At 32.9% G+C, this 22,572-nt stretch overlaps 1 protein-coding gene across 1 annotated transcript in view; it reads left to right on the top strand.

Annotated features, from left to right (window-relative positions):
- LOC106719718 (beta-1,4-glucuronyltransferase 1) overlaps positions 1-21,539 on the top strand; it is a 54,721-nt gene extending 33,182 nt beyond the window's left edge. The window contains exons 3-7 of the mRNA XM_014514154.2: positions 15,007-15,166; positions 15,496-15,801; positions 17,651-17,783; positions 19,576-19,709; positions 20,610-21,539. Coding sequence (XP_014369640.2) covers positions 15,007-15,166; positions 15,496-15,801; positions 17,651-17,783; positions 19,576-19,709; positions 20,610-20,807 — 931 coding nt within the window. The 3' untranslated portion in view covers positions 20,808-21,539. The remainder of the gene's footprint in view (positions 1-15,006; positions 15,167-15,495; positions 15,802-17,650; positions 17,784-19,575; positions 19,710-20,609) is intronic.
- The last annotated feature ends 1,033 nt before the right edge of the window (positions 21,540-22,572 follow it).

Below are 22,572 nucleotides of genomic sequence, written 5' to 3'. Positions count from 1 at the left end.
AACCCGTTTTCTATTTTTTATTCCGCGCGGACGGAGTCGCGGGTAAAAGCTAGTTTACAATATATTAAAATATTTATAGTAAGTATTTGTTAGTTTTCACATGCTTAGCTAATTTCTTTTACGATTCATTAAAATACACTTTCTAATATTGAAAGCAGTGTCTTCGAATTTCCATTCGTCTTGTGTAGAGATGACAAAAATGCAAAAGTTTTACTTGGAGAGAAATATCTTAAATACATCGTGAGTGCATTATAAATGTATTGCATAACAAGTAGTCTATTAATATTTTAATATACTTGAATTATTTCAAATAATCATATTAAAATAAAACATAAATCACCATTATTGCAAAGAAAAAAGTTTCAAAATGCTTTGGCTGCAGTATACTCAATTTTTTGAACAAAACCTGTAATTATTACACGTCTAGAAAATAGTAGTTATTATGACTCTTTTTATTTAAGACACGCTTCGATTGATCCCTTCGCTAGTCAAAGTCAACGGATCGTTTAATTTTTAATGAACCCTATAATAAAGCGTTCCAAATGTTTTATTATAAGGTTCATTATATAAACTGGCTACAATTTACTCTCTACGCGGTCTGACCTTCGCCTGTTACTGGCTAGATTCTAGACCGGACTGACCGTTTATGTACAATCACTTGTATTACTATAAATGTAGACGAATAAACGTGTGATTGTGTATAATTATTTAGACTTTTTATTTGTACTTTTTTCTGGAATTCTTTCTTAGTATTCTTCTCAGTTTCAACTAAATTTAACCTATAATAAAAATGAATGCATATAATTTGTTTATTTTACAAACAAAAATAAACAAATTAAGTGACATGTTTTTAATTTTGTCTTTTTAATTAAAAATTCGGCTTTGACTCAGTGAAATGAGATACGAAAAATTTGCTATCATACTTCTTACTAATGTTATAAATGCGAATGTTTAGATGGATGGATGGATGGATGTTTGTTTGAAGGTATCTCATCAGCTCAACGGATCTTGATGAAATTTAGCACAGATGTAGAACATAGTCTGGAAGAGCACATAGGCTACTTATAATGTTTTTTTTAACTGCACGCGGGCGACAGCTAGTATTTCATAAGCTTTCATTTGCATAGACGTTTACACTATCGAATGAAAAGATAACATTATGTCGTCAAATATGATTATATTGAACGTGCTTCTTGCATCTGTCATTACTAGGGTTATTGTAAACTTTCAAAGGCCACAACTTTGACCCATTTTATTCTAACATTAATGCCACAAAACCAGCTCATGTGCAGGTCGTACGATAGTTCAAAGGAAAATGACACGCACATACAGTCAAAGAATTATATTCGCTTCCCACTTACAATAGAATACAACAATCTGACACTGTAATGGCTAAAATTAAACATATCTATTAATATGACAAGTTTTCAACCGTGTTGCATTTTAACTACTACTTAAATAAGTGTAGTCATTTGACGGTTTTTTTACCCAAATGGGTAAAAAATAATCTTCGACTTTACGCTTCAATACACTGTTGGTAATAAAACGAATTGATGCAAGTTTTTTTAAAGATTCAATTTGAAGCTACTGTAACTTTGATGTAGACGTTAAATGAAATTCACTTTTAGAATTGTAAATTGATGAATTGAACATTTTCGAATTTAAAAACTAATTTGATCTCTAAACAAATAATGTATGATGAAATATAATCAAATGCCTTATTGCGTTTTTTGTGAATGTCATTTCTTTACCATGTCTTCATTATCTTGGGTTTCCATTGTCCAAACATCAATATCAAAATATAATCTATTCAGTTTTATCAATCCTTAGTTCAGTTAAATAGTCAACGAGAATCTTGCATCGTATTTATGTAAAAATTTCACCATATTGTGTTTACATTATTTTACATTAACAATAAGGACCATGAAACAAACTTTGCATTAAATGAACTGTCATTTTTAATATTACCGTAATGCGAAACGAGTAATATAGCAAACGTGTACATTACATGAAGCTATGACATAAATTAGCATAAAAATAGCTTTGTTTAAAGTTTTAAAACAATAATAAATAAATAAACTGCACATAAACTGAAATAAAGCTGACTTATTTATTGGTGCCTTACGTCTGTAACAGGCTGTATAGAACAAAAAATCATTTTGGTTACAAGAAATTTACTTCTCTTACTAGATTTAAAAGATTTATATGTGATTGTTAAACTTAACTAAATGTAAATATACGACTCTTTCGACGTCTTTCAAAAAAAATATATCTTCGTTCCAACAAAAGACTGTGCACTATGTTTTAAGTATAGAGTGGGCTGTGCCGTTCCCCCGCTGACCCTGACAATCGCAGATAACGTATGTAATTGCAATTTGTCCGGCCACCGGTGGTCACTGCAAGACTCGCCATTGCAACTCTAAATCCCGTAACGAGCGGCCACGCGGACTGGTTTTATGACATCGTTCGGTACTTGTGCTTATTCATAAATAGCGGCTTGCAAAATGTTTTGCAATGTAGTCAATATAGATAGTAATTAATTTAAAAACCAATGACACTAAAGATGAAAACAAAATTTATGACATTTCTTTAAAATCCTTCATACCGTTTGGGCTGCCATATATCCGTAAACACTTCTGCTACTCTGGTAAAAGTCTTGTCATTGACAATTACCCATCCCTTTTATTATCCTTGGAAAAATAGAGATAAAAATATGTTTTGTACAAGTGTACCATTATGAAAGTACAGTTGCGTAAAATACGTTGAGATTATTTTAAAGCTGTTAACGTTGTTGATGATGATGTTTCAATGTGTTACGCTAATATAAAGTAATCCACCCATCTCAGATATGGCGGGTATTTGTTAATTAGGTTCGCTATTGCGGCGGCCAACACTTTTGTAACGTAAAACAAAGGCGAGCTAACGACGGTATCAGATCGGAACGTATTTTTGATTCTTTGTTCCCTGTAGTGTGTGTAGGCTAAGTTTATGAAATAAAGTAACAAAAAAATTAAATAGTTAGTAGCGGTCACTAGGTGGTAGTATTTTTCCAGTCAAATCAGCAGCAATATATTGGTAGTTTGCGGGCTCTACCACAGTCAAATAATGGTATCATAATTTGTAAATTATATGTCTCTACAATTTCATCTATCTATACCTATATATATAAAAGAAAGTTGTGTTAGTTACACCATTTATAACTCAAGAACGGCTGAATCGATTTGACTGAAAATTGGTGGGCAGGTAGCTTAGAACCTGGAATAAGACATAGGATAATTTTTACCCCGTTTTTTTTTTTATTCCGCGCGGACGGAGTCGCGGGAAAAAGCTAGTTTATAATAAAAAAGTGAGAGCATCTCTATAATAGTATGAAAATGCCATCGAAATTATTATATCCCATCAGAGACCTAGTGAACTTGAACTTTTAAGGGAGCCAGAACCTTGTGCCGATTCCAAACAATTGTCGTTAATTGGCCATCGAACGCATTGATGAATTGTGGTCACATATTGTTGCTAAACACGTAGCATCTTTAAATTAATAAGAAGCGATAAATGTCAAGGATTGACATCAAGAGACTAGGCGTTTTTATAGCAATATATTGAGAATGTAGAAGCTTTCAAGTAAAGATTGCACGAATTTGTGTTATAAAATAATCAGGCTTACTAATATTATAAATGCGAAAGCTTAGATGGATGGATAGATGCATGTTTGTAAAAAGGAATCTTCGGAACGGCTTAACGGATCTTGATGAAAATTGGCCCACATATAGAATATTGTCTGGAAGAACACAAAGGCTACTTATAATTTTTTTTAATTCTGCGCAGACGTAGTCACGTACGACAGCTATAGTTATATGAAAGTGTAAGATACAATGTAAAAAGTAAAAAAAAAAACACGTCCGATAAGGTCTAAAAAATAGTTTTTAATCCTTAATTTGAGGTTATGCTTCGGTATTTTCAAAGCTGATGATTAAATAAGATAATGTCGATTGTAAATAATTAATATATTTGGTTGACTAGTAGGAATTCCACTACCGATTAATTTGTTCTGATAATTCACGATAAAAAAAATATAAAATAGTTCCGTGATAAATATTTAAATGAATTAAAGATGTTTGTAAATTGACCTACTTTAAACTTGAATTAATTCACTATATTAGAAATCATCAACTTCTTAATTTAGAACCTTGGAATTTAATTATATTGCTGTTATGATAATGATTGTAGCTCGGGTTACGTATAAAATTTTGGATACTCTCATTTTAGCGACTTTAAGTTAGTTGATACTTTGTATAACCTAACGACGAATCCTCACTTTAAAAAAAACGACATTTCTTAGGCGACAGTTCATCACGTTAAGTTTTTTCATACACTCATTTACTTCCCACACATCAAAGTTTAACCCGATCAGATAAAATAAAAAATTGCTTTATCTAAAAAAATAGGTTTTAACAAACTAAAGCATATCATTTGTTGACATGAAACTGGTTGGCAACAATTTTTTTTTGCATCTCGAATCCTTTCAACGCTCGCTCTCACGCATGCCCGCATACAAATTAAGAGCATTCGCGATCAAGGATTAAGGCAATATGAGTCGAGTAATCCATTTAGTACCGTAAGTAACAGTTAACAGGACATTACCCGTTGCACGCGTGCAAATTCTCGCGCTGTCGTCATTTGAGAAAAATGAAATAAAATTTCGTAATTAATTCGTATAATTTTACTGTAACCAAACTTTTGAAACATTGACTTTTTTTATTTATACTTATTTCACTAAATTGCAATGGTCGATAAATAACAGATTACAATAAAATGTGTTAAAGGAATTATGTCTCTTCTACATTTTTCCCGGTTTTCGTACATACTTCTAAATAACTAATTAACTTTACATAAACAAAATTAATCTTGTGAATGATTGTTTTGTTCAAAGGTATTCGAAAAAAATAAATTTCCGGATCGAACCCTCGACTGCCAAATAAGTTGCAAATCTTACCCACTGCGTCTTCACCAACATAAAATATTAATAATATTTCGTTAAATATCAAGGTTTCGTCAACGCAAAATTATTCGTAATGTAATTTGATCGTATAAAATTGATTTAATAATTTAGTAATAAGATCACAAGGTGTAATCGTGCGGACATCGTACCGTTGTCTTGTCATTCAAACTAACTTAACAACAATTATTACCACACAATTGAACAAATGCGAAAGTTGTTTTCATAGCGGTTTAACAGCGATATAGCTTAACAGTAATGAATTAAGCAGAACTCTCTCACTATTGTATTGTGTACCTTAATGTGACCGAGTGAAGTCCTCTGAAGCCAATCTAAATACATCCGTGAAATTTATTTTTGTATTGTGCGCGCATTTCAATTTTCTGTACTTTTTTTTTTGGACATGCATATATTGTCTATAGCAAACTGAAGCTCTATCTTGTACTAATATTTGCTAGTGAATTTTTCTGTGTAGAATAAAAAAAACTGAATAGTGTATGTGATCTATATATGTTCCAAATTTCATCCACATACGTGCAGGCGTTCTGGCGTTGCGTAGTAATTAATATCCATACATCGCTACAGACTTTCTCACATCATATGACTCATACGAACATTATCGTTAGCTTATTTGACATAATATTAACTGCCTTAAAAACTTACATCAAGTTTAATCCATTAACTTTCTACGTAAGTATTCATTACCGCGAGAGGCGAGAGTCAAGCCTTTACGAAAGTCAAGGTTGCCGTCAGACATTCTCAGCACGCGTAAATTGTAGCCACCAATATGGTTCAACCAGTGTTATTGCGCAAGCGATAAACGTTTTACAGTAACCATTAATGAATGACTTTTATAGATGAGTCTCGCCAATATTTCGAACATCTCTATTAATTTAAAAACTGGACCAAAATTTGGAAAACAAAGCCGAAGAAGCGGAAGTGACTATTATTTCAAAAATATGTAATATTAGGAGTCCCTACTATTAATAAATTTGTCCAAAGACCAAACTATTGCTATTAATAAATTGGCCACCATTTGCGTATGACCGCGATTGTTATCAGCGGATACGAAGGCGGTTGCGTGATGCGGCCCGCTGCAACGAAGCTCTCACCAATTCACCAACACTCGGCTCCTTTCATTGCTGCAACGAACACGAACATTCATCGGATTTACGGATGAACGCACAAAAACGTATGAAACGTTATCGATTTTGTGCATCACGTAAGAAATTATAATATTAAATGTATTGTATTTTTTAAGAGTGGTTTTCCACAGATAAAATCTTTAAGTAATGTTGCCTCTGTTCCCTAGTGACAGGTTTACAATATGTTGTGTTAGGATATCTATGATAAGACTTGTGCATAATTTAGTTAGCAATATAGTTAATATCGATTTAGTTAGTCAACCTTATTATACTAAACTTCGAATTAATTTTCTGCATAAGTCATCGTAACTAACTAGCTTTAGAAGTTATGTAAATTCCATATGATAACAAATCTTTAATATGATAAAACATTGATCTGTCTGTCACATCGTATGCCATACAATAATATAAAAATTCTTACACATTAGTCTTACCGTGAATACTATTTGCAACAACATCGAGATAATTTTCAGGAGTTAATTGTTTATCTACGACTATAATTTACTAAACTTATGGCACTTACCAGCGCGTACAATCTTTCGAACAAATCACCACCTAACATCACGTGGGATTATATTCTGACAGAATTGACTTCACATTAAAGGTAGAAAACAGATTTGATTATTTAAATACTAGCTGTCGCCCGCGTATTCTTCCGCCCGGAATAAAAAACAAAACTTAATATATTTTCTTCCATCTATGTTTTATATCTATGCTAACTTTCATTTTGATCAGTTAAGCCGTTCCAGAGATACCATCTAACAAACATCGATGATTGTCATTGACTATATAGAAACGGACTAGGCAAAGAGCCGCCGTAGTGTGAATTAAATCTGTCACTTTTAGCGGTGGTTGAAGTAAACACGCATCTTGCTAACTAGTCTTTATAAATGCATATTGACTCAAAAACTCTTACAAGCTAGGTTAGAATTTATTGGTAGTTTTTATTTGACCGATGGGAATTCACACACTTTACAGATCCTGTCACTTAAAGTTGAAAATGCTTGCCGGCAACATTCCATTAGAATGCCTTTTCCTTTTATGTTTGCACAAGTATTGACAGTCAGTTGAATAACTGATAAAAAGAAACTTCTAAACAAATATTACAAGCAATTTACTTAACTTTACGTAATGTAATATACTATTTCAAAGAATTTGACTATACAAATGTTATGTACCATTTTCTCTTAAAACTTTTACGGGTAGAATAAATTTGTGTACTAATGAATAGTTAAAGGGCGGCAATTCTACCTTTTTTATGTTTATTGTATTATTTAATGAGTTAGTGTTATTCAATTGCATGTAATCTGCTATGAAAACTATTTAAGAATATCAAATAACCTTAAAACGACCGTGATACTAATATACATTTGTCAAACCGGCCATACTTCATACCAAAGTTTTTCCGCATTCAAATGTAGGCATGTAAGTAGCAGTTAAAACGTCGAATGTTATATTTATTAAAATAATTAGTTCCAGTTATATCCAGAGGAGACTGAATACATTTTCGAACTGACCAGACGCAGTAACGGAATACGTTTACTTCTTGAATACTGAAGAGTACTTGAATTTATTCTACAATCTACATATTGCTTCGAAATCAAAGACTATTGGCACTTTATTTGCAATAAATTTTAAAAGGAGAGATAAATGTCTTACATATAACTACGGTTCGGTTCTTTTAACAGAAAAAGTAATGTTTTTCACGATATCTTACAAATCTTACTTCTAATATAAATACGAATGTTTAGATGGATGAATGTTTGTTTTGAAAGTATCTCTGAAACGGTTCAACGGATTTTGATGAAAATTTGCAAAGATGTAAGACATAGTCTGGAAGAACAAATAGGTTATTTTTTTTAAAATACCGGTTGCATTTATTAGTTCCTTAATTACTAATGATAGAATTAATATGCAAAGAAGTAACAGAATAGCTTTTTAAGTGACGATCGCTACGCTTCAATATCTTAAACCCCTGAAAAAGTTGAAAGTGCGAAATAAAAATTGATAAAAGCACAATAAAACGAAAAGAGAATGTAAGAGGTAATAATAATTATTATTATTATTATTTTACTTGTTATTACATGTCAGAAATCTGTAAGAGGTAGGAATTTCCTTTTCCCATTCATGCAACAGCTGTTTCCACTGCATCTCTACATACCGTTTATATTAATTATTATTATTAGAATATACGCTATGTATACAACTATCCGTATAGAAATACAACATGCACTGTTATTAAGACCTGCTTTACAATTCTATAACGGTACAAATGAGGTGGCAATTGTCGACGGAACCACTTTCCCTGAACTCTCGCTGGCGAACACCATACCTAGTGTTGTTAATGATTTACGATATCTTATGATTATCAAATGAGTATTAAAGTGGTGTTAGTTTGTAGTAAGAGTGGATTTGCTGCTGAAATACTTGTGCCATAACATAATGTTATCATTATGCTTGAAAAAAATAACTTATATAAATATGCATTAGTAAAAACTTAAATTAACCATAATTTAATATTTTATTGTATATAACAGTTACCCGCGAATTCGTCCGCGCGGAATTAAAGATAAATTCTAGTTAAATATCTCCAACAGTATAAGAATTTTTCAAACCGGTTCAGTAGTTTCGGAATCTATTCAATGCAAACAAACAATCAAATCTTTCCGCTATATAATTTCATCATTATTTCATCATCAGCTCCCACTGAGGGGCTCAGAGCCTACACAAAGTTAGGGGTGACTAGGCCACAGTCAACAACGATGGCACAGTGCGATTTGGTCTTTTTATAATATTAGTATAGAATTATTAATACTTCCTAAGCTATGTCCTAATTAAATTCCAAAGATTCTTTAGCTTTGTTATTAAATCATTATATTCGATCGGATACGAATCAATATTAATTTAACATTCATCGCGTAGAATAAGGTGTCATTATTTGTTTGTTATTCGATCATTCACAGTTTTATTGCTCTGCTTCTGTATTGTTTCTACGAATAAGATGTATTAATATGTAATATAACACATATTATTGTATGCAGAAATTCAACAAGGCTATGGGCAAGCATGTCATTATGGCAGTCATCTGATTGCACCTCACGCCCGATGCATTCACGATACTGTTTCTGTCTTAATAAAATTCAGATCGTCTCGTTACGTGAATGGACAGACAAAATCGTTCACATTCGACCTCGGACAAAAGTGAAATACAATATCTTCCGATTTGCAACACTTTAACACTTACGTGACGTAATTTCAAGTTCAATGTCCCATAAGAAATTGAATTTACGTGGGAAAGAGCATAGTTAAATGTTTGAAGTAACATAGAAAACTAAGGAGCGGTTCGCGTGCTGACATTGAATAATGAGACGAAGCGAGATGCCACGAAATTGAAGTATATATGTATGTTTTATTTTAATGAAGCCACAAAGTAGGGCGACCGTTGTACCACAATAACCGAGTGGTTATGACGCAATGTCTGAAAATGCTTGATTGATTTTTGATTAACGTAAGTTATAATTAGAGACGTAAAAGCAACATTATAGTCATGCAAACATTTACTGTACAAATATTTACGTCTTAAAAAAGAGTTTGGTACGGCTAACTGTTGTTTAGATTACAGGATAGTTAGCCGGGCATCGTAAATACTGGTCAATATTTTCGTTTGATTTAAGAATGCAGATGAACGCAGAACGCAGATGCGTCAGCCGTTAAAAATTATGCATCAAAATTGAAAATATTTGTGTGGAATTTCAACGTCAGTGAATATTAATAACCTATTCTGAGAAATTTATATATATACCTACATACTTATAGAAGTCACCATTACCACCCAGAACTCTATGCTTTTAACTCATTTGACACTAGAAAAAATCTTTATTCCTAAACTTGCCAATTCCTAAACTACACACAGTTTTAAATTGTCATTTAATATATATTTTTCCGGATCGTTAAGTGACATTAAAAGGAGCAAGAAATTAATTTACTTCATTGCCATGACTAATTTTGTATGACATTAATTGTAATCTTTCGTCTCGTCGTAAAAGTCGTTGAGTTTTTTTTTCGATGAAATACTTACACGTTTTTAAGAAGAAATTCTACGCATAAGGACTCGACCAACCAGTTACGTCTCTTAAGAGATCTCATGTAACGTAGATGAGAACTCTTCTGGTAAGATGGGTCAAAATGGCTTTCCTGAACTGGTATTTTAGTGTTACGACGTATAGGAGCCGTCGAATTCGGGACAGGTGTAGTCGTGAGGCGTGAGTGGTTGCGGTCAACTCAGATGTCGGCAAGTGCGCTCTCCATTACGGAATCAACATCTCTTTACTGTTAGCCGCATTGCCAGTGCGGTCGCGCATCTAGGTCGAACACTTGAACGTCAAATTAAATTTATCGTACACAAGAATTCCAAACTTAATTGCTGCTTTACTGTGAGCCGTTGGAAAAAAAAACTCTTAAATTGATCGACCTTATAACATACTTGTACGTTAGCGTATTGTTAATACGACAAAAAAATAAATGCCTATTCGGTGAAAGACCGGTTCTATGAGGTAAATGTAACCACAATGGATCCTACAATTGCTCTTAAATTAATAGACATTGTAAATATTTTTTTTGTTATTATGTTTGATTAAATATGTAACATTAGTAAGCACATAAATTCTCTATTGAAAACCCATTTGAATTGTGATAATTTAGACTGTGAAATGCTTAAATTGCAATAATTTAAATTTAAAATTAAATGTGCAAGTGTGTCCCGATCCTAACATGTCTACGGTTTGATGAATGTTCCCCATAGGGAACAGACCCCATCCATCATTAATTATATTAGCAATCCATTTTCTTTCATCGATCGCGTCACCCCCCACCCTTACTGAATTCGCATAATTTTGAGTCAAGTTTATTACCGTTGCTGTTTTATATTTTAAATGCTTATTTACCGAAAATGTTCCTGAAAGAGAAAATAATTAAATTAAATAACAAAATAAGATACAACATTTCCTCTATAGTTAACGTTTTGAGTTGTTAATATGAAAAAGAAAAATAATTTGAAAAATGATCTTTTAATTGTAAATTCCCACGTAACTGCTTGAGTGAGTGTGGTTGTCATAGTTGGTATGACTAATTTGCGAACCTCGAATGTTTACAATGTTATTAAGCTAAAGTACTTATTCCTGTCCTGTTTTTTCTTCTAGAGAACATTCTTATATCAACATAAAAAGACACTTAATTTGTAATTGAGAAACAAAGCTTTGTACCAACTTTGCACCTTAAGTTGTAAAGAAACCTTGATAATCCTAAATTTAACCGACAAAAACTGTTACAACAAAGATTGGAATGTTTTTGGCAACTTATTCGATCAGAATAGGGATGTAATAAAGGTGTTTAAAATAAATTATATCATAATGTAATCAACAAATTTATAAGTAAACTATTTTATGAGTCTTATTCGAACACAAACTTTATATAGCGACGTCAGAATATTCTACCAAATATTCATTAAAATATATCTAGTGTTATTCGAACGCACAGAAGATACAACCGTTAATATGCTTTAATCTAATAATTATATCTAGACTAGCTGTCTTAAAAGTCAAAAAGAAAGTTAAATAGTAGCCTATGTGTTCTCCCAGACTACTGTTCTACATCTATGCCAAATTTCATCAAGATCCATGCAGCCGTTCTGGAGATACCTTCAAACAAACATCCATCCATCTAAACATTCGCATTTATAATATTATTATGGTATATTATGATAGGTACTGACAGCAATCGTGTATCGTCTTAACGCGTCTTACAAGTTTGTTTTTGTAATGTAAACGACCGTGTAACTAACAATGTGTATAATAAAACACTCGAAACGCAACATGCGGTTTGTATTTTTTTAGGAACAACAACAGGAAACAATGTTAGCTGATGGTGGGATAGTAAATGTATATACTTTACGCGCCCACGACTGAAACCATTCACTCATTCAGTTCAATTTAGTTGTGTCGTGCAAAAAAAGTCGTAACTGCAAAGTTAAAGGAGACATTACTTAAAATATGAAAATAATCAAAGTTTTTTTCTGTTGAGCAAAAAAAATAGAAAACACAACTCGGGATCAATCGTAAGAAATGTCTTTTGCTTGTAAATTAATATTGTATTTAAAATCTTTTATTATTTGAGTTACAAGAAAAGTATGTAATTCGACAAAGTTCCATTATTTAAAAATGACGTATTTATACTGTTAGCGAAAAAAATATTCTAAGTGGATATAATACATACATACTTATTATATCAAAATGTATGTATTGATATCTTGTCATAACAAATTACACTCTCTAATTACTTAAGTACAACATATGCAGTTGGAATGTTTGCACCTGCACAAAACAATGTAAAAAAAACGCAAATAGTGTTGTACTTGCCAACAACTGGGGTATTTAATATATAATTAACAATTGAGAACTAAAAAACACGATAAAGCCAGTATGTATCACTGGCAAACATTTTGGTTACTGAAAAATAGAATAATTTAAAGTTTTAAAAAGCATTTAATCTCTATATTCAGAGGATTTTTTATTTACGTATAGCATTTGGTAATGCATTGAATACAGTCTAGATTTGAAATGTAATCTGTCATTCATGTCAGTACAATGTGACAAAACATCGATCAATCGGACCCTATGAGGACGTCACTAGAGCACTAAGCACGGTGCCGAGGGCTCGACCCTATACAAACACGTCTAGCCTTGTGTTGACTTTACAATCGATCTCACGGCACCACGCGAGCAACGCACGCCCGACGACCGACGCCCGTGTGAACCTGCTCTGATTGACCTCTCATAACTTTAGGTTATGCTACTTATGTTTTAACTGCCAATTAAAAGTAAAAACGGTCAAGTGCAATTCATTTAATTGGTCGAGGTTTTATGTAATCGGAATATCTTACAATTTTGTTTTTAATTTTTTGAGATTTTTTTTAAAATTTGCAAAGTTTTTTTAAAGAATGTATCGATAATTTTTGAATGTATTTCTATTTAAATCTGTTCTGTGCTAGCGTCCTGTGCTCGTCAAAACATCAGTTAATATTCGCATAGCAACAAAAACAAATGCATAGTAACAATGAGCTAGGAAAGCATAGTAAGGGTGTGGCGATGGCGAGTGAGGCTCACTGAGGTGCGGAATATTGATCTAACAGCTCCGACACCCTCCAAATACCGACCAGACGTGAGTGTCTGCAAACAACTGAATACTTACGCTGAACGCTACTAAATATGAGATATATAACAAAATGAACCAAAAATTAAATGTCATGATTTTTGCGTAGATAATAATATAGTAACGTAGAATAACGTAACGTATATTTGTCGTGTAGACGTTTACAATAATTATTATAGATCTGTCATAAAGTGATATACAAATAGTAAAAAACCATTATGAATTTAAATAATTTCGATTTTTAACATCATTTTAATATCCTAAGTAGAGCAATGCAAATCATTACACAAAAATGTTTACAAGGCTTTTGCGAAATAAGCATACAGATTTTAAGTAGGTAAAAACACGATTACTTCAAAAGCACTTTCGTCATAATAACATGCTACTGTAAAAAACAAATTTGATAGTACAAGTAAAAAAAGTCATAATGCAATTATTTCGTTTGCAATAAAATTGTTAAAGATACCGCTAGTCGATCGGAACGCTTATGGCCTCTTTTAAACAGACGTCGGGCGCCGAAACATAAAGTGGAGCGTGAAGAGCATCGCTAACAGAAACGTAAATCGAACTGTGAAATTCATGACCTCAAAACATACGCGCACCTACACCTCCTTTGTTAACCGGCCAGTTGCTAGGGACCCATTTTATAAAACAAACATTTTTATCTGAACCAGAGATTTCCAAACATTTTCTCGTAGAGCTCTTTGTCTTTTTGAATCATCTTCTGCTGCATTTCTTCTTTAAGTTGTGAAAGCTCTTCTTTAACTTTATTTTTCACCTCGTACACTTCCAACAGATCCTCTATGAACAACCAGGGGTCACCTTAGACCTTCACCAAGTACTTTGGGAATCACTGATCCAAACAAAGTGAATGTAAGCTACCACCAACATTGTTTGTCGACTTCAAACAGCATTATTAACAAGGACATTGTGTAAACTATACTCTGTTTTAGATTAGGTAAACATACTTTTTAAAGATCGAAATTCATATAAAGGGGTTAAATGTAATGTGAACTCTGAATACCCTCATAACCGATGAAACATTCTGTACAAAATATGTTATCTCTATTTTTATAAAGAGTATGAGAGCGATGGTTATATATGTTTGAACACGTTAACGACAGTACAGTCACGGTATCAGATAAACTACGTAAGTTATATCAAAGGACAACAGCAAAGAAGGGCCCTCAGTACATTTACTGCTGTAGAAATAGTAAGAGATTGAACAAACAACCCTTCCTTCATTCAAAGGGTATAAATGAATAGGGAATAAGCAGCATCCTTTATGTACATACACTGATTAATTAAGGCAGTTACTTCACATAAATGCAAATGTAGGGAGATCTTTTATCAACAACCAACTTCAAAACATGTTCCTATTCCATTAATAAAAACTGTAACTTAGCTCATTACTTGATGCAACTTACTAACAATATTACTGATATTCAAGTATAAATGAAGAAATCTGAGAAATAACAAAACAATCATTAATTAAATGATGCGTGCTAGAATTACATTAGCATAAACAGTATCTTATAAAGTTGTGACGGAGACTTAAACAACGTTGGTCACGCAACACTGTTTGCGGAACGTTGTATCAATTAAATTAACTAAGGCTATTTAATTGAGTTTCAAGTTAACAGTACATTTTCGTTGCAGATGGATGGCACCAGTAAGTCTGGCAATACACGCGCCTGGGGCTGACTTAGCCCCCACCGTGGACAGCATCAGATATCTCCGCGACTGCCTTAACAACGATCTCATTAGACAATACGTCACTTTCCATATCTTCTTCTCTAACAAACATATACCTAGTAAGGTAAGTGATACCAGGTCTTCAAGATCCTAAAATATTTCTAAACTAAGTAAGAACATTAGGATTTATGATAAGGCAGGAGCACAATTCATTCGTACTTGAAATGTTTCTGATAAGTTTTTTTTTTTTTTTTTTTTTTTTTTTATTAGACGTTTTTAAACATTTTTGTCATCTAATTCACTACAAGATAGAAGTACTTTTTTCATCTGTGACAGCAATGAGAAAAGACATACTGTTATGTTGAGTCGTATTCTTTAATAACTAAATATTTTGAGTTTTTGTGTTTTGAGTTTTTTTGTACTTTGTCTCCAAATTGTTATCTTTTGTTACAGATACCAGATCCAGAAACTTTTCTGTTGACTCCGTTCAATTGTACAAGTCGACCTCCGTACAGTGTGGATGCATCATCGACGTATATGAAGTCTAAGAGCTTGCTATACCCGGTCAATGTGGCTAGGAACGTCGCTCGAGATTCCGCTTTAACTCACTTTATTCTTCCATCGGATATAGAGCTGTATCCAAGCCCAAACCTTATACCTCGCTTCTTGAACATGATCGCTAGAAACGCGAAACCGCTTAACTCTACAAAGCCAAGAGTCTTCCCGATAAGTATCTTCGAAGTGGACGCTAAAGTACAAGTGAGTAATACTGTTTTATTTAATCAATTTACGAAGCAAGCTGTTTCTCAGGACCTAAGTACGCTTACTTGTAATATTATTTTAATAAGAAATCTAAATTCCATTTACTGAGGTTTATCTAGTAGTCATCCTCAATTAACTCATAAAATATTAGTGTTTTTTTCTATTTTTAGGCTCAGTTTATCATTGACTAGCTGTCGCTCTCAAAGAACTTCAGAACTACTTGTTCCAGACTATGTTCTACATCAGTGCCAAATTTCATCAAGATCTGTTGAGCCGTTCCTGAGATACCTTCAAACAAACATCCATCCATCCATCTAAACATTCGCATTTATAATATTAGTAAAATTATCATAAATTAATTAAATATGAACGGCTAACATTCACACGTCAAGTGAGAGACGGGCCGCGACCGCTAAATAATAGCAGTCCCACTCGCCCTGAAGACGAGTCTCCGATGAGCTCGAAACTAGCCCAGGATAAATTGCGTGTGTGTTAGCCGTAAGTGTGTTATATTTAGTTTATAACTCTAATCCGATAGTGAAATACAAGTAACATAATATATTAGCATTGTATTCATAAGGCTATCACGTTATGATAGTGGTACTTGAATATTATGGTCTTATATTCTACGGTGCAAACTTTGAGTCGATGATAGATCTTGACCAACCGAGACAGTGTCCTCAGCAGGCGAGTGGCCGGGGCTTTCAGCCCACCCGTTGCAAATACTTGGACGAGGGTAATTAATTCACATCCGGTGATTAGCTTTAGTCGTTTATTGCGAGGCTTTTAAAATAAATTACTGTGTTTACAAACGTGTAATATTTAAGATTAATTAAATATTTACCAAGATGGAGCGAATGTTTTTTTCCAAAATTCCAAATTTTTAGGTCTCCTTTAATTTTTTTTATTTCATTTGATATACATGTAACTAATATTTCACAGCGTTATCTTTACACATCCGCTGTGACAAACGCAATATAGAATAAAACAGTTTCATTATCATCACCGTTTACTGTTTTAAAATTTTTTGCTACGTTTAAAAACAAGGTTATTTGAGATATAACATCGTACATATCCCAAACTCTGCCCAAAGTTCTTGATACTTGACATAGTTGTATCGAAGCGCTCCCAAAACAAGTTTTTTACATTGTTCCTTCAGATATGTTTCAAATGTCACCTTAATTCCTCCGGTCAAAATCTTTATATGAAAGGTGACCTAAACGATCTTGTAAGTAATAACAACCTAAAGGGAAAAAAATATTGAACAAGCCTTTATACGAAATGGTATAAATTTGCTCGCACACGCCTAATTCTCATTTTTGTAATGACCCGATATTCCCAAATGTCCAAGTAACTAACAATACAATGTTATGAATTCGTCGTAGCCTATTTTTATCTGACTAAAACATGTTCTTTAATTTTTTAAATGAATTAAACTCATTTAAAAATGGAACAAACATTTTGATAGATAGATCTGTAGTGAAAGATTTTAAAATAACTAAACTAAAATATTGAAATGTTCAAAATGATGTTTTTATAAAAGTTAGCTATGTAATTGAAATATTGATGAAACAATTTCCTATTCCGAGTGTTTCGACCTGATAAAATGGTCAGCGAACGATATTAACCTAATTAAATAGCATTGCGACCTACATGGAGCTCGGTCTCTACAGAAATCTGATCACGGTGACGCCCACTCCTTACTGGAACGTAAAAAAATTACTGTTAATAAAAACTGCGTAATATGTACTGGATAGTATGAATCAAATTGCGTGACTTATGTTTTTAGTTTCCATTGCCGAAACATGTTATTTCTTTTATACATTCATCGTGTAATTTTTTACAGGTGCCGTCTACCAAAACGGAGCTACAGGCGATGTTAGCGAAGAAAACAGCCATCCCCTTTCACAAGTACGTGTGTCCCAACTGCCACAATATACCACAGGGGCAGCAGTGGATGAATGCACCAGAAACTAGCCGTAAGTAAAGAGAAATTAAAATTCACTTAAAAACCATAAGATAAAATAAAGGTAGAGAGCAGTATTATTTTACTATTTTCAATGAACAGCTAATCCACTTTTTCTCGTTTTACGTATGTTTTTCTTTCTCTTGTGTAACGATATTTGCCTTATTCAGAACACAGTATTCTGAGTAATATTTGTCTGAAATTGTTTAGAGGATTGTTTTCTTTATCAGGATATGTTCTGACCATTAGGCCGTCGACCTAACTTAATGACTACCATTTACTAACGAGAAGCCGGAACATAACATAATGACTACCAAAGCACGGACTAGGTCCGAATACATTCAGTACAATCTATACAAACACGGACATAGGTTTTACTTAACATATATTAATAATGATACATGCGTAAATTACTGTTTTTCTGTAGAGTTCAAAGAGATTTTTTTAATTTTATATCTACATAATCAAGTCCATGTTAGACTTCAATGTAAAAGATCTAGTTGTCTTAGATCTTGAACTGAAATCTTTCAATTACGATTTGGAATTTTTACTTTAAAATTTTAAAACGAATCAACAATCAATTAGTTTGTTGGCTAATTGATAAATGTTAATTACTAAAAAATTATGTCAATTTACTGTATAAAGTTTTAAAATTAACGAATTCGATTGTTACATTTACATATATACTTTGTATTTTATTGCACAACCATTTTAATTGCGCGATGTGAATGATTTTATAACAAATTTCCCGTACAATTCATATTAATGTATATGAGAACTACATAAATATTTTAATGCCCAATTTAAGATATGAAGAAATTGGGATAAATAATTTCTTAAAATTATAATTAACTGTATAAGAGTTATTTAAAAGCATACCTGAAATTAATGTTGTATAACTATAATGAAAACAGAAACATAATTCATTCAACGTTACGTATTAATAATATATTTATTGCAATAGAGCTGGTGATAGATCCAATCAACCAGGAGAGGTAACAGCAACTTTGAACTTCATGCCAATGTTATTAATTAAATATTTTCAAAAAATATCGTTAGGTTTTTCAGCTAAAATAGAAAGAGTTAGCTAGCTTCTCGTAAAACACTAGGCACGTCAAATAAATAGTCATGTAATGTTAGTTACACACGACGGTAAGTCATACGTCATGAAACTTCATTCACTTCAACATGCGTATAGTTATTGTCCATCATTGTTAATACCTGGCAATAAGTCTGGAGCAGTAATTAATCTCTTGTTGTATTGAACGCCGTGAGCTATTTATGCTAGCTGGAGCGAGCCGTGGCAGTCGTATGGGGCATTCTAATTGCGTATTATGGTTCAATGACCTCACCCGCTGCTCGACTCACGTTCGGCGTAAACTTTTACGCCAATTCGCCAAGTCTCCGCGAACTCGAGTGCAGTCTCGACTTCCTATGCTAATTAGATCACGCCTTCGCTTCGTTATCGTTAAAATGCGAGCTCATCCATTGTTGCTGTCTTTTGTTTCTTTTTAATTAATGTACCTTTTTAAAAATAATAAATTTTAGTACTCATTCTTACCTAAACCACTAGATAGACGAAACTTCGTTAGGATAGGACGCAACAAAAAATGTTTGTATTCAAAAAAACATAAATTTGAGTTTTAATCAAGCACTCTGATATGTATTAAGCTGAGATTAATCAACCTTACTTTGATTATTTAAATTTAGCCTGTTGACATTAATACTTTGGTATTGCAACTTACGCCAGGTTCGTTTAGTATAAAATACAAAATGAATGTTAAAAGCTTTTCCTAACGTTTCAGAAATGGACGTCTTCCACGTTGGCAAGAGACGTGGCAAATACGTCCATTGGGAACCAATCTTCATAGGCACTCACCAGGACCCCCACTATGACGAGCGGCTCAGCTGGGAGGGGAAGAAAGACAAAATGACTCAGGTAACGTCTCATTACTCAACCTTGATACAATGTTGAATTGTTAATGTTTGCCAACAGTCTGCGTTTACACAGTGTGTTGTTAACATGTATAAACATTATTTATTAAGTCGTTTTTGCATAATTAACCTTTTTAAACAATTACCTCGAACATCTAGGAAAGAGTAATCAGAGATTACTAATAATAAGTTGAGATGGATATGTAATTTATGACTCATCACTTTATAATTTACATATTTTTTTGTAATTTCTCGTTCTTTATATTGTAAGTACTCGTCAGTTATAGTAAGGCGTATACACGTAGATGTAATTCGTCCTTAAAATCCGTAAATTAGAAAGGCAATGAAAGTTACGACTCGATGTGAACAAACCTCAGCGAATGCGTTCAAAAGCCTCGACTATGCAGATTTTCCTGTTGGATTTAACCGTTACCAGTCGTGTTTAATTCCTTTACTCTTAAATTCATGAGCACGTGCTGTGAATTGAATTTGCAACGCTGCAAATTTACACAGACACGCACAAACGCAGAGCTTTATTGTGGGAACGCCGTTAAGTATAGTACCATTCAAATTTTATGGCGGCTCGAACCGCTGTGAGCACAATTTAAGTCTCGGTGAGACGTAAAGGGTTGGGGGGCGGGCACACCCGCGCTTTGCTCCAACAACAGTAGGTTCATCTTGAAAAACACGCTCGCAGTTAACCAAAGCCGTCATTACGTTTGAATCCTATAATTATCATACATGCTTGAGTACATACCCTGACATATTTGACACGTGATAAAACTGTTATTTTTTTTCTTTTTATCAGACAGCTAACATAAAAGTACTAAACCAGTTTCACAACTAAAGATATATACGAAGTTTTTCATAGAGGATACCAACTACATATGTATGTCTCTTTCAGGGTTATATCCTCTGCGTAAAGGATTACGACTTCATGATACTGAACAACGCCTTCCTCATCCACAAGCCAGGCATTAAGCATTATACCAAGAACCCCAAACGAGACGCAATCGCCGGCCGCCAGTCGAGCTTTGTGAAAAACGTCATCATGCCTGAACTCAAGAAACTGTACGGCGTCAGAAATGGCTGCGCTTTGTGATCTATATACAGATTAAAAATAACGCACAAAAAATTACGCACTATACAATTTGACTTGTCATATTGACCTGTATAGTTCAACAAACTTACCGGGCCCGGTGAGAGGCGCTCTTAACACGTTTAGTTCTGTCAATAGTTGACAGGGGGCGCTATTGAACTGTCATAATTTAGTTTGACTTATGCCCAACTGGTCAGATATCTTTGTCAATCTAAAAAAACCTACATAAGGCTATAGAAAGTGACGTATAAAACAAGACGTGAGAAGACGCTACATTCCAAAAAGGATTTTGTGGCCCTTTTGTGAAATTGACACGGGGACGCTAATGAGCTATAGTAATGCAGTTTTACCTTTGCCCACCGGGTCAGAAATGTTTGTAGATCTATAACCTTTGCCCTGGTTAAAAAAAACTAAACGAAACAAAACATATCATGTTAAAATTAAGACGTATTCGCTTACTTCTATACTCGTTACAATTTAATCGATTAGATTTTGTATTCATTATATCTTTTGCGGACATATATTATTCGATAAGTGCCTAATTAGTGACTGTAATTGACCAATAATATTAACTTCCAGATTCATACTCGACTTTTTACTAAATACCATTACAAAATCTGTCCAAATTGATAAGAAAGTTTATTAGAAATTATTATGTCAAAATTAAGTCATATCTGGTTAAATAAGTACTAGTTAATGAAGTCAACAACTAAGATTAATTAATGGAATTGGAACCCATTTTGTATTCTGATTTAAAACACCAAATAAACTTATGAACAAAACATTTCTCAAATATATCTTAGAATAAAGTTAAGTTATACGTCAAAGTTACGGACGTGAGAATTTAATATATTTCGTATTAGAAATAAATAATCTCTTATTTTAAATGTAAAAAAAATAAAACATTTTGTTTGTTTCTCTGTAAATATTTTCTTTCAATTGATTTTAACGGTTTCAGTTAAGAAGGTACTTGACTAATTTTATTTAAGTACTTCTTAATATTGGCCACTTGTAGGCCTTTACAAGCTTAAGCAGGGGTCTCCAACCTTCGGCCGCAATAATGAGTATAGTGGCCTGTCCCGACTCCGCTCTGGTGACCTTTTATTTTTTACAACATTGTATAACAAAAATTTAATTAAACATACCTTATGTTACTCAGAAATAATAAAGTATTGTTATGGTGAAAGAATTTTGGTAATCGCTTCAGTACTTTATGAGTTTATATGTTACATACAAATGTTTCCTCTTTGTAATTTAAATATTATATGTTTTTAAAAGAATGTCAAACATTTTTTTTATTTTGGTGTTAAAAGTTTGGAAAGTTTTGTTTTATCAGTTTTGAGAGAAATAGTTTGATAGGAGTTTGATATCTGATTTATTTGATTGATTGTAAAGAAAGTGTTATGTTGGTTTGAAATTATTTTAAAGTATCAAATGTAATGTGACTGTATAGTTGACATTTTGTATGGTGATCACTGACAGGTGTGACAACTCTAGAATGTTCTACAAATTTACGTTCCGTTTTATCTTTAATATTTTAAAAATATGTCGACTTTATTTAGTTTAACTACAATTAAAATTGATTCACCATTTTTTTTACATTTGCTATTTTTTCCTGTTTCTTTTCAATAAAACAATGTTGTAAATTGATCATTTGTAATGATAGTTGAGGGTTGCTTATCATATAATCTGAGATTAATAATGTATTACTGCGAGTTTCCGAGACCACAAACTCTATAGAAAAAATGTCGTTATCCTTGTCATTATC

The sequence above is a fragment of the Papilio machaon genome, chromosome 3 (assembly GCF_912999745.1).
Source record: "Papilio machaon chromosome 3, ilPapMach1.1, whole genome shotgun sequence".
NCBI lineage: Eukaryota > Metazoa > Arthropoda > Insecta > Lepidoptera > Papilionidae > Papilio > Papilio machaon.
This window is presented reverse-complemented; position numbering and strand designations above follow the sequence as displayed.